At 37.5% G+C, this 14,217-nt stretch overlaps 1 protein-coding gene across 4 annotated transcripts in view; it reads left to right on the top strand.

Annotated features, from left to right (window-relative positions):
* Window positions 1–469: 469 nt before the first annotated feature.
* The window catches only part of LOC126819027 (mucin-2), a 30,014-nt gene continuing 16,266 nt past the window's right edge, over window positions 470–14,217 (top strand). For 2 of the 4 annotated variants that reach the window (XM_050546836.2, XM_050546832.2), the window contains exons 1-3: window positions 10,648–10,733; window positions 11,868–12,051; window positions 12,570–12,689. In XM_050546836.2, coding sequence (XP_050402793.1) covers window positions 12,021–12,051; window positions 12,570–12,689 — 151 coding nt within the window. In that variant the 5' untranslated portion in view covers window positions 10,648–10,733; window positions 11,868–12,020. Of the gene's footprint in view, window positions 598–6,775; window positions 6,888–10,647; window positions 10,734–11,867; window positions 12,052–12,569; window positions 12,690–14,217 lie in introns of those variants that run through there. The other 2 variants (XM_050546835.2, XM_050546833.2) reach the window with 2 other exon arrangements.

Here is a 14,217-nt window from a genome sequence, read left to right as displayed (position 1 = left end):
AGTTTCATTAGGTGACTTTAATAACACTTAAAAATCAAATATCCCCTACTTTTTTTGAATAGTATACAATGGTTATACCATTAACTTACAGTGTTAATGATATTTGAACAGGGAAGTTGAAAAACACATTGTAATAAAACAATGTTAAGTCATACAATTAGGAAAGGGGGGAGATGTTTTCTATTGCTCAAACCACATCCTCTTTGTCAATAGTTATTGGGGTGTGGTGTTCATTTAATGACTAATTGACAACATTTTAAAATAATCTGACTCACGACAAATTGATTCAATGTAACTGTCGTGTTCTGAGGATGCCAATGTTCAGAGTTTTATTATTTTATTCTTTGATTGATACCACAGATTTATTGACGATTTAATTTGTCTCACCACAAATGAAAGTTGGTTTTAAAAAAATAATTTAAATGCACTCAATATAGCCATAATGTTCTGAAGATGTCAGTGTGCAGAGTTTTATTATAGAGGAATGTTGCATTTTTGTCTTTAATTCAATACATTATCTAATACAATATGTTTTTTGTGAAATGATTTGAATCACCACAAAATCCAGAGATGTCAATGATACAAAAGATTTTATTGGTAAGTATGGGTATATTATTTTGTTTTTTAAATTTATAGAATCCTGTGTTAAAGATATATTATTCAAGAGCTAAATCTACCCATTGCAGGACCCATCTTCATTAGCCCAGTCAGAGCAGAACAGTAGGGTGTTAAACCCCATTACATTTCATTTCCATTGCAGGTCTTTCTTTATGACTTAAATATTATATAAACTATTAATTTGACATTTATTAATATGACAAGACCATTGCAGGTCTTTCTTATGACTTAAATGTTATATAAATTATTAATTTGACATTTATTAACATGACAAGACCATAATTAACTCTCAATGCCATCGGATACTCAAGATTTTAACTAGATTAGAATGATTCGGCCATTTATTGATTTAATTTAAAAATATACCAGTACTTTGGTTATGATAATACACAATCAATACAAAAATCTTGTCAAAACTACAAACAGTGATAACTTGACTCGGAATAAAGTAAATAAAATACATATTCATTTTGCATTATCTATATTTGAACTATTATAGCAAGAACTGCCAGCTCTTTATCTAAATCTTACATAATGCATCTTTAAAACCTAATCATTATTTGTGTTTTTGAAATATATTTATTTGTCCGCAACGTGATCCAAGTTAAAATGTACTCAGTTTGATTTTACCCAACAGTTAGTAATAGGTGACGCTTTCTTCAGAGGATGAAAATGCTGAAATTCATTCTGTCTATTATATACAGAACATAATTGAACCATTTTGAGACTGTTATTCCTTTCAAAGATTTAGCATGTATAATAAAGTTGTTTAGAAGAGATTCATTATGTCTATATACTAAACATAATCAAACCATTTTTGGACTGATATTCCTTTCTGAGATGGGGATCACGGTGGCTAAGTGGGTAAGTTGCTGACTCGCTAGCCTGGAGGTTGGGTGTTCGATCCCTGCATTGGCTGAGAAAGTTCATTCAGATTTTTCGGCATGGTTCCCCCTTGTCAGTGATGCAGGACAGAGGGCCTGACAAGGACAGCTGTCTAGTCCTTCGGATGAGACGAAAAACTGAGGTCCCGTGTAACATTGGAATGCACGTAAAAGATCCCCTGGCAGTTGGAATTCGATATAAGAGTAGGCAATAGTGCCGTTGCCCGGGCAAAATTTCCATCATAGCACACTGTATGGCGGATGCCCGTCTTCATTAGCCCAGTATAGGAGCAGAACAGTAGGACGTTCATTTCATTTCATTTCATTTCTGAGATTCAGCAATTCAAAATCATTCAAATGATGATGAGAGAATATAGAATAGTAGTTATCAGTATCAAAGGACAGTTTAAATAATTAGCAGCTAGACTGAGCGTGTTGGGTGGCCAAACGGTGTAATGTGTGCATGTTAGATCATAAAGTCTGTCACTGAGTCAAGTGGTGTGGTTTCGTATCCCTGCTTGTACTTCACAAGGAGTAGGGTCGCCTATCCAACCTCGTGGGTTTCCTCTGGGTCCTCCCATTTCCTCTCACTGCTAAAGACCCCTATGTGCTACCGAATTATTGAAATAAAATGGAACCATATGTTAGTCCCAAAATGACCTAGTTTGTGTGGAGTGAAGTTAAACCCTCTCTCTCTCTCTCTCTCTCTCTCTCTCAACTTTCACAGTGAATGTTAAACCCCATATCTATTTCTCTTTATGCACAATCCATTTTTTGGTCCAATTCACTCTGATTTAAGGATCATCTGTATATAATTTGAACAGGATAAAACCATTTAACTTACATCCGACACGATTTTCACCCTCTTTTGCTTTTCAACTTTTGACCTTAAAGATGCATTAACCCTTTCAATGCTAGACGTAAATCCACTGCCTGTGCTAGACCCTTTTTTGAGGAAAAAAGGGAGGTTGGAACTGAATGCCAAGCAGTACTTATGGAAGCTTTTATGAAAAATCTTTTTGTCTGTTGGGATGGGCATGAGGTTGGGCTAAGAGGAAAAAATAGAATTTTGGAAATTTGCATAATAATGTAGTCACGTGACGTCATGGCGGCCATTTTGGATTTCTCATTTCACACTAAAGCTAACACGAAAACGAATTTTTCTCCATGAAATACTTCAAAGATATTGTTTTTTTTACTGGATTTTGATAAAGATATATAAAATGAACAAAAATATCAATAGCAGCCATGAGCAATGCCGCCGCGAACACGCGCATCACGTCTCCCGCTGCCATGACCACGTGCGGATTGCAAAACCTTGTTTTTACTTTCACTTTCACTTTCATCCCCAAGTCCCATATCATTATCAATATAGTCAGTCAATAGATCTACACGTTCGGGAATCAGGAATTACCTACGTATTTTACGATCCAGCAGGCCAGCATTATTATCAACATCAGAATTATTGTCAGAATCTACTGCAGACACAGGGCTATCGTGTTCACATTGGGCTTGTTCATCATGCACGGGAGACATAGCTAGCCATGGGCGGAACGTCGCGCAACAAATCACACACTTCATAATACCAATCACTGTCCTGACTACTATCATTATCAAGTAACTGGAAACGAATTATGTGTATCACCCGCCTCGAAATTGTCCACATGTTGGTCAGCAAGACGTCATTCACGACTTCGTCGAGAGTGCATCGTCTACGTTGTCACAATGCACTCCGCCATTTTACGGTTTGCTGCTTTGCAACACGTGGAAATATGTTCTAGTGTATAGAAAATACAATAGATGGCACTTGCAGTTACGGTACTAATTTTAGCGAGGGCTTTACTGAGTACACGGTAATACCGGGTACGGGCATTTTACCGACATTTTATAATACCCGGTACTACCGGGTATACGCAGTGAAAGGGTTAAGTAAGATCTAAATCTGCCCATTGCAGGTCTTTTTTTTGGCTTCAAATGTTATATAAATTTTAGACATTTATTCACATGACAGTCGGATGGCCATGATATTGAATGGATTCGAACACATGACCATCTGATGGCTGTGATATTGAATGGGTTAGAACACATGTAGGGTGACCCACCATAAATAAATATCTCCATATATCTCGACAATTACGCCACAATACTTATATATATGCCAAGCCTCAAATCAGTTCCACACAATTATAGTCACTAAATAAACGATCATGTTGTACTTAATAAGCTATGGCCATTAATCACGTATAAATAATAGACTGAAAACTGGTTCCAAGAGTCGTCCATAACATCCAGACACTTTTGAGTAAAAGATAGGTTACGTGCCCTTGTTTTGAAATTAGTCTCGCTTAACCAGTCTATCGACCATTCTACGTCTGATTGACAGGTCGGGATAATCAAGACTACTTTTTTACGAAACATAACAGAAAGCTAGAACAAGAAATTGAATTTAGAAATAAGCACGTTAGGTAGCTCAACAATCGTTTTAAGAAGCTTGTAAAAGTAAAATGAAACTACTGCTAGTATCATGTTCTTGCCTAACCTGAGTGTTTCAGAGATATTATTTGTACTAAACCAAAAGATGCCGCTCTTAACGGTACAGTTAATGATAAAGCGATTTAAAAAATGAAACGAACGTAATTTCTAAATCTGCTGTAATAACCAAGAAGCTTAATTTTACTGCTATTCAAAATCGTCAACAATAAATTTTTTACGGCTGTAATAGTTGATAAATTTGTAGAGAATTGCACGTGCCATGGCTATTTATAGTATCATACTGTCAGAAAGTTGGTCTCGGCACGGCGAATGTGCACGCTTCAGTGGTAGTCTCGAACTATCAGCGGTGGACTGTATTTCTGTGAGTACATGGGCCACCCTAACACATGTTCATCAGATGGCCGTGATAATGAATGGGTTAGAACACATGTGCATCAGATGACCATGATATTGAATGGACTAGACCATAGGATGACTGAATGGATTAGACCATGCGCACCATTTGATAATTTAAAGTAACAATGGATTTTTGGCTATTTTTCGCTAAAATATCAAATGTCTCATGGCTTACTAATATGTAGTTAGAATGATTATTTAACATTTAATTAAGTAAATCAAAATACTAACGCTAGTTAATCTCCTGGCTTGGATTCAATTAGACTTAAAACAGGCCCGTCATCAAATTTTCGTTGACAACAAAAAGGTGACTTATTACATAAGGAACAACATAGATCGATGGATGCACCAGAATTTACGTCTGTGTTGTATTATCTTTTAAAGTGCTGTCGGGGGGTTGGATGGCCGAATGGTTAGCGTGTTCGCGTTGTATCATAAGGTCTGTCATTGAGTCAACTGACGGTTGTACCTGACAAAGGAGTAGGGTTGCCTGTCCAACCAGGTGGGTTTCCTCCGGGTTCTCCGGTTTCCTCCCATTGCTAAAAAAAACCTATGCGTAAGCAAATTATTGAAATAAAATATATGTTAGTCATGAAATGACCTAGTTTGTGTGGAGTGGACATTAAGCCCATCTCTCTCTCTCTCTCTCTCTCTCTCTCTCTCTCTCACTTCTAAGTTCTATATTTGTAGTATGAAACATGCCAAGAAAAATGATGTGTCAAGTGGACCTCTCTCTCTCTCTCTCTCTCTCTCTCCCTCTTTAAAGTGCTAACAGGACTTCTAATTAACAGTCAGCATACCCAGTTGTTGATATTTGTACTGAATGCATACCTTACCTTGTTGATGACTGTTGTTACTATATGTACTGGATGCACCAGGATTTACATCTAGGTGTAGGTAGACTTGTTATTAAATAGATTAGATTGTCATATCAGGTTAATACTCAATATACTTATCTTTATATACTATCATCATTTTTATTTCATCTTTTAACAGATATCTTTATTTTACAATGTCACTCTCTATTAATGTAGATAATATTTATTTATTTATTTATTTATTTATTTATTTAAAGATACATTATGGGAGATTAGATAACAAGTTGGCAGTTCGCACTAAAATAATTAAAAACTAGATAATGTAAAGGCAATTTGCTGAAAATTTCAGTCAAATTGATTCACTATGAACCCAGAAATAAGCGATCGAAAGTTCCGCATAGCCTCGGTCATCATTACTAAAGTCGGTATGACAAAAATCATAGTCTCGATTATCCATTTAATCGTTAAATCGAGAAGCAAAGTTATGCAGCAAATCGGATCATAATCCAACAATTATCGCAGGCTAGCGTTGACATCGAGAGTTGATTATGGTCTAGATACGTTAATTAATGTCTAATTAATAGTTTATATAACATTTCAGCCCTAAAGAAAGACCTACAATAGGCAGATTTAGCTCTTGCATAATGTATGTTTAAGTAGATCATATCAGTGTCTTAGTTTACTCTGTATCCTCACTGACTTTTGTCTTATTTTCTCTACTTTTTGGGGGGGTTGGTTGGCTTAATAATTAGCGTGCGCGCGCTGTATCATAAAGTCTGTCATTGAGTCAACTGGCGTGGTTTCGATTCCCTGGTTGTACGTGACAAGGATGTTAGTTCCGAAATGACCTTGTTTGTGTCAAGTGGGCAGTAAACCCCATTTCTCTCTCTGAGCTCCGGTTAGTTGTTTATGGAAGATTTCTATAAAATTTACCAAACCCTTTAGCAAATTGTTCAAATTAAAAGGTAGCCTACCAGTCCCCAAATGCCAAGAGTGGACCTCTATCTCTCTCTCTCTCTCTCTATCTCTCTCTCTATCTCTCTCTCTCTCTCTCTCTCTCTCTGAGTTTGTGTTAGTTGTCTATGGAAGATATTTATAAAATTTACCAAACCCTTTAGCCTACCATATGTTAGTCCCGAAATGACCTTGTTTGTATCAGGTGGACTTTAATCCACATTCTCTCTCTCTGAGCTCATGTGTATGGAAGATTTCTAAAAAATTTACCAAACCCTTTAGCCTGCCATAATATGATATGTTAGTCCCAAAATGACCTTGTTTGTATCAGGTGGACTTTAAACCCAATTTCTCTCTCTCTGAGCTCATGTTAGTTGTGTATGTAAGATTTCTATAAAATTTAACCAAATGTTGATTTGTCAGTGACTATTAATGACATCTACTTATCAGTAATCATAACCAGATACTTCACTAATTAAACTGACTTATATAATCTTTAATGTAACTGTACTAATGACCCCACTATTAAATTTCACTGAAACAATATTGATTGGTCTGCAACAAGTGGATGGGACTTAGGATTGCCTAAACTGATAATGAATCAAGATGTCAAAGTTCATATTGATAGAAGATGAAATCGAAATATTGTACGAATTAAACTTTCATTTCAGTGAATTATATATCTAATTTAGATCACAACAATAGGATAGATCACTTAAACCATGTAAGTACTATTTCCTGTATCTTAGTACCTTAAATTTTAATTCTCTTGTTTATCACGATGTAAACGTAGTGGTTTAATGTGTTTTTATATCAAGATATATTGAATAACAGTTGAGAAATGAAATGAAATGAGGTTTAACGTCCTACTGTTCTGCTCCTAAACTGGGCTAATGAAGACGGGCATACGTCATACAGTGTGCTATGAGGGAAATTTTGCCTGGGCAGCGGCACTACGGCCTACTCTTATATCGAATTCCAACTGCCAAGGGATCTTTTACGTGCACGCCAGTGTGTACACGGGCCTTGGTTTTTCGTCCCATCCGCACGACTAGACAGCTGTCCTTGTCAGGCCCTCCTTCCTGCATCACTGACAAGGGGAAACCATGAATAACAGTTGAGAGACATTGAAATTGGGTTTAATGTCCACTCAAGTTGAGTGACTCAACACATTGGGGGGGGAGGGTTTGGATGGCCAAATGGTTAGCATGTGCGCGCTGTATCGTAAGGTCTGTCATTGAGTCAACTGGTGTGGTTTCGATTCCTCGGTTGTACGTGACAAGGAGTAGGGATGCCTGTCCAACCTCGTGGGTTTTCTCCAGGTCCTCTGTTTTCCTCGCGCTGCTAAAGACCCCTATGCACAAGCGAATTATTGAAATAAAATTGAACCATGTGTTAGTCCTGAAATGACCTAGTTTGTGTCCAGTGGATATTAACCCCCTCTCTCTCTCTCTCTCTCTCTCTCTCTCTCTCTCTCTCTCTATCTCTCCACTCAACACAAACTAGGTCATTTCTCGACTATTTTATTTCAATAATTCTTTTACGTAAAGGAATCTTTATAAGTGGGAGGAAACCCATAGTAAACCCACGAGGTTGGACAGGTGACCCTATACTCCTTGTGGTGTACAAGCGAGGTATCGAAACAATTGATATTAGATGCATATGGTTTATTGTGTATTAACTGTACCTGTTATCATTTTATTTTTATATCAAGATAGTTTTTAAAACAATTGATATTAGATATTTATATATTGACTTACTTATTTACATATTATCAATCTGGTTATTCTCCTTTGTAGTGTACGCAGGAGTCAGGTTGACTCGGTGAGAACGACATTGGATCGTTAACCTAATGGTCCTGTGTTCGATCCCTATGCCAACCCCGTGGGTTTTCTCCGGGTCCTCCGGTTTCCTCCCACTGCTAAAAACCCCTACGCGCAAGCGAATTATTGAAATAAAATTAAACCATATGTTAGTCCCACGGTGACCTAGTTTGTGTTGAGTGGACGTTAAACCCCATTTCTCTCTCTCTCGATCCCTATGTTGACGGAGAACCGTTTTCAGTGTCACGAAACAGGCAAAATTTCTCTTATAGCACACTGTATGGCGTATGCCCATCTTCATTAGCTAAGTCAGAGCAGAACTTTAGGACATTAAACACCATTTCATTTCATTTTATCATTTCTGTAGTGTACACATGAATTGCAAAATATGGTATGAAGAGAGTGGGTTGGGGAAGGCAGACAGAGGGACAGAAATATTACTTACACTGATGGATTCATTCACTTGATTTGATATGTTTGTTTATTTCTTGCAACATCTGTGTAGTTTGTGTCTTGTCCACAGGTTTGTCCTCTCAGATTTGTTTTGCTCTGTAGTGTGGTCCCCCTGTTCATTTTTGAGAAATATGTATTTTTTCATGTGTTAATCCACACTCTGAGAGGAGAAAGAGTGAGAGAGAGAAAGAGAGAGAGAGAAAGAGAGAGAGAGAGAGAGTGGGAGGGGGATCAAAACCATTCCACTTGACTTAATGACAGACCTTATGATGCAACACACACACACCTTAACCACCCCCCAGTACTAGCCCTGTTTACATCTCATGAGCTTGACGAAATCTGCGGGTGACCTTAATATTTAGACTTAACTGAGATTTTAAGTTTAACATCTGCTTCCACCGAGGGTGATATCGCAGACAAGTTGTCATTTTCTTATTATCTTAGGTCACGCGCAAGGGTCTTTGCTGTGCTAGTAAAACTGGAGTACCCGGAGTAAACCCACAAGGTTTGGATAGGCGCTCTTATCTCCAAGTCACATACACTCACACCAGGGATCAAAACCACAACGGCAAGCCAGAGGTGACTCGCCAGCTAGAGGTCAAAGCGAGACACTCTAGACCACTAGGCCATCACACCCCCCCAGCAAATGGGTCGATTTTCAAAATTCTCCAGTACATTTTGATTGGTGGATGATATAGACAACCATACAGTTATCTCATGGTGTATATAAGTGTGTTTATATGTCAGATGGTATATGTTTAAATTAATTATCAGGTTTTAATAGATAAACTATACCCCAGGATTACCTCGTCTCAAGTGTTGACAGAAACTAAAACACAATAGTGTGTAAAATATTCTCTTATCATGTTTAAACTGTTTGTGTAATTTGATACAGTTGTACACACTGTAACCTGGGTATCATTTAATCTTGTGTATCCAGCACTAATTTCTTTCACACTCGTTTAATATCAATCAAATCTTTGTTTTGGAATTTGTAAAAATCGTTTAAAATCACCAAAAATCACCAAAAATCATTTAATCTTGTGTATCTAGCACTAATTTTTTTTCACATTCGTTTAATATCAAATCATTGTTTTGAAATTAGTAAAAATCATTTAAAATTGCCCAAAATCATCTAATTTGTACTTGTGTCTAGTTTAAGCTGACCTTCAATTTTGATAATGAGTGTCCAATTTACAAACGTTTAATTTCTCGAACACTGTTAAAAAATAAACAATCCAATTGATTATTGATATATAATGATAATTTTTGAACAGTGGCCAGGAAAGTAAATGCTTGTAAATATGCAACCAGTGAGCTGCGGTGGCTCGGTGAGTAAGACACTGGTTTACTAACCAGGTCTGGGGTTCAATCCTGGTGTTGGTCAAGAAAGTTCCCAAGGATTTTCTAGCTTGGTTTCCCCTTGTCAGTGGTGCAGGACAGAGGCCCTGGCAAGGACAGTGTCTAGTCATTCCAATGGTACAAAAAACCAAGAGCCCGTTTACACATTGGTGTGCTCATAAAGAGAGGGAAATGGGGTTGAACGTCCACTCGACACAAACTAGGTCATTTCGGGACTAACACATGGTTCAATTTTATTTCAATAATTCGCTTGTGCGTAGGGGTCTTTAGCAGTGGAAGGAAACCAGAGGAACTGGAGAAAACCCATGAGGTTGGACAGGCGACCCTACTCCTTGTCACGTACAACCGGGGAATCGAAACCAGGCCAGTTGTTAAACCCCATTTCATTCCATATGCAACCATCTAAAGCTCAGGGCCATGTTTCTCGAAATCTTAACAAAAGATAAAATCCAAATTTTAGTAGCTACTTTGATTGGCTAAGCACTAAAATCAATCTGATATTATCCAATCAAATTACTAAAATTTGGATTTTATCTTAGTTAAAATTTTGTTAAACAGGACCCACATTGAATCCAAGCCAGGAGGTTATCTAGCATTGTATTTTGAATTAAATGTTAAACCATGAATCTGTTAAAATATAATGGATTATTAATCCATGAAAAATGAGATAATTTTATGACAAAATGTAAATCATGTACCGTTACTTTAATACATGTATCCTATGTGGGTAAGTCAAGTTTTTCTACTTAAGATTCTCTAAGCAGATATATTATTACAGGAAGTACTGTATGCTACATATTTTATAAATACACATGTATTAATAATAATATCCACTCCTAATATCATATCTAGTACTCGTTGTGTTATAATGGAGCACTGAAGTGAGAGATCACAAATTTACCAGAAAAGGATTTTATTCTAACATGTAATGTGTAAGTTTCTCTTTTAACTGCTGTATCTGTAAATTACGGCCCTTTATTGACCTCATATCAATGAAATTTCTGTTTTCCGGAAAAAATTCAGGTTTAGCTTTTATTTGCTTGATTGAAATTAATGCCAGATTCCCACTGTTGTGCGATGTGTTACGATAGGATTGTCCTTGTTGAGTCCACGATCCATTCAACACCGACCTCAATATATGATAAGACCTGATAGGATCACCATGATTACTCTACAATTAAAACCACGATTTCATTCGCATAAGTAAACTGTTTTACATAGGAGAGTTAAAGACCAATTTAGTGAAGATTAAATTTTATATAATGTTTTCTATCTATAGGTATGTTGGGGTTGGTAAGAAACATGTACTGCTTCAAGCATGCTCTCAGAGTATTTCCGGCGTTGTTTCCATTTGTTAGTGATGCAGGACGGAGGGTCTGACGAGGACAGCTGTCTAGTTGTTCTGATGAAATGAAAAACTGAGGTCCCATGTACACATTGACGTACACATAACAGATCTCTTGCAGTTTGAATTTGATATAAGAGTAGACCGTGGTGCAGCTGTCCGGGCACAATTTCCCTCATAATAGCGCACTGATTTACGTATGTCATCTTCATTATCCCAGTCGGAGCAGAACCCCATTTCTAAGAATGTTTATTGGGTAGTCAATTGGTTTAACATGTGTGCGTTGTATCATAAGGTCTGTCATTGAGGCAAGTAGGTGGTTTTGACTCCCAACTTGTACGTGACAAGGAGAAGAGTCATCTGTTCAATCTTGTGAATTTTCTCTCTTGGTTTACTCCCACAACTTTAGAACCCTACGTGCATGTGAATTATTGAAATAAAATTTAATCATATGTTAGTCCTGAAATTACCTACTTTGTGTCAAGTGGATCTCTCTCTCTCTCTCTCTCTCTCTCTCTCTGTCTGATGATTTCAAGGTCAGTTAATTAAACTCGCCTGCAATTAAATAAACTAGAAACCTTGGTCGTCTGTATACAAGTATGGTCGTCTGTATTACAAGTAGGGTCATATTACATGGATCTTGACGTTAATGTAGTAATTGAATCCTTGTTGGTCACAGTCGATGATCGAGTATCACCAATTAACTTATTTTTATTTTCAGTTTGTTGGTTTGTGACGCCAGTTAGAGGGAAGTATATATCACGCTGCTACAAATGGAGATTAATGGCGACAGAAGAAAACAACGCTACAACTTGAAGACCAGACCAGATCAGAAATCCCACATGTAAACGGATCAGTATTTAATCGGATAAAGATGAGCATTTGGAATATTTTGATAATCTTAGGTATGTTAGGATTTATATTCTGTTAAATAATATAAATTAGCCCCCTTCCCTTTATAACCACCATTAGATGGCAGAATCGTTAACGCGTGCTTGCTGCATATTAAGGTCTGTCATTGAGTCAACTGGCGCAGTTTCAATTCCCCAGTTGTCTGTCCAACCTCATGGGTTTTATCCAGGTCCTCCAGTTTCCTTCCACTGCAATAGCCCCTACGCGCAAGCGAATTATTGAAATAAAATTGAACCATGTTAGTCACAAAATGACCTAGTTTGTGTTGCGTTAGTCGCATCTCTCTCTCTCTCTCTCTCTCTCTCTCTGGGAAAAATTTCATTTGTAGCGCACTGAATGGCGTATGTCCATCTTCATCATTAGCCCATTCGGAGTTAAACCCCATTTTAATTCTATTGATTTTACAACCCCATTTTTAAATGTATTAGATGAATATAGTACTGATTCTGTGCATCCGTTTGTATTATAGAGTGTATAACTAATGATGTATATTTGTATATATTTTCCCCAGGTGTTATATTAAGTAAAGTAGAAGATTGTGTATCAATAATAGAGCCCAGGTTATTGGGGACCAATAGTTTACAACCAGATAATATACCTGCAGGTTACCAATTAGATCAACATCATACAGGTAATACTCTCACAGAGGTTTTTAGCCCCAACAGCACCAGGTAATGGTTAGTTATCGGGGAATTCTGGGCAACATCTAATCTGTTGATTAATCAGAAATGTATAGTCTGTTTGCAACCAATGTGATTAAAATACAGATCTATATTTCGTTTCGGGGGGTTGGATGGCTGAATGGTTAGCGTGCGCGCGCTGTATCATAAAGTCTGTCATTGAGTCGACTGGCATGGTTTCGAATCCCCGGTTGTACGTGGCAAGGAGTAGGGTCGCCTGTCCAACCTCGTGGGTTTTCTCCGGGTCCACCGGTTTCCTCCCACTGCTAAAGACCCCTACGCGCAAGCGAATTATGTAAATAAAATTAAACCATATGTTAGTCCCGAAATGACCTAATTTGTGTCGAGTGGACGTTAAACCCCATTTCTCTCTCTGTCTCTATATTTCGTTTCATTTTTTTGTCCCCCGCCTTTCGAAGAAAGCAGGGGACTATTAAAATGGGTTCGTCCGTCTGTCTGTCTGTCTGTCTGTCTGTCTGTCTGTCTGTCTGTCTGTCTGTCTGTCTGTCTGTCTGTCCGTCCGTCTGTCTGTCCGTCACACTTTTTGGGACACAATAACTCTCTTCCTAATTGAGCTAGAATGTTCAAACTTGGTGTATGTGTTTATTAGGTCAATGCCTTGATGGAGTTCGAAGATGAGCATTTTCCGCTTAGGGTAAGCAGAGATAAGCAATTTGATTGGTTGATGCTTTGGGACACGATAACTCTCTTCCTAATTGGGCTAGAATGTTCAAACTTGGTGTATGTGTTGATTAGGTCAATGCCTTGATGGAGTTCGAAGATGAGCATTTTCCGCTTAGGGTAAGCAGAGATAAGCAATTTGATTGGTTGATGCTTTGGGACACGATAACTTTTAATTGAGCTAGAATGTTCAAACTTGGTGTATGTGTTTATTAGGTCAATGCCTTGATGGAGTTCGAAGATGAGCATTTTCCGCTTAGGGTAAGCAGAGATAAGCAATTTGATTGGTTGATACTTTGGGGCACGATAACTCTCTTCCTAATTGAGCTAGAATGTTCAAACTTGGTGTATGTGTTGATTAGGTCAATGCCTTGATGGAGTTCGAAGATGAGCATTTTCCGCTTAGGGTAAGCAGAGATAAGCAATTTGATTGGTTGATGCTTTGGGACACGATAACTTTAGTTCTAATTAAGTGAGATTGATGAAACTTGGTGTATAGATTTATTATATGAATACCTTAACTAAGTTCGATAATGAACATTTTTTGCTGAGGGTAAGCAGAGTGATAAGCAATTTGATTGGTAGAAACTTTGGAACACAATAACTCTCCTTCTAATTGAGGTAGAATGTTCAAACTTGGCATAGGTGTCTATTAGGTGAATGTTTAAACTTGATGTATATGTAGATGTTCATTAGGTGAATGTCTTGACTGAGTTCAATAATTAACATTTCGAGCTGAAGCTAAGCAGAGCTAATCGATTTCATTTGTCGATGGTTTGGGACAACATAATCTTGATT

This window comes from Patella vulgata, chromosome 4 (genome assembly GCF_932274485.2).
Source record: "Patella vulgata chromosome 4, xgPatVulg1.2, whole genome shotgun sequence".
Taxonomy (NCBI): Eukaryota; Metazoa; Mollusca; class Gastropoda; family Patellidae; genus Patella; species Patella vulgata.
The sequence above is the reverse complement of the archived record's forward strand: the minus strand, read 5'-3'. Positions and strand labels throughout refer to the sequence as shown.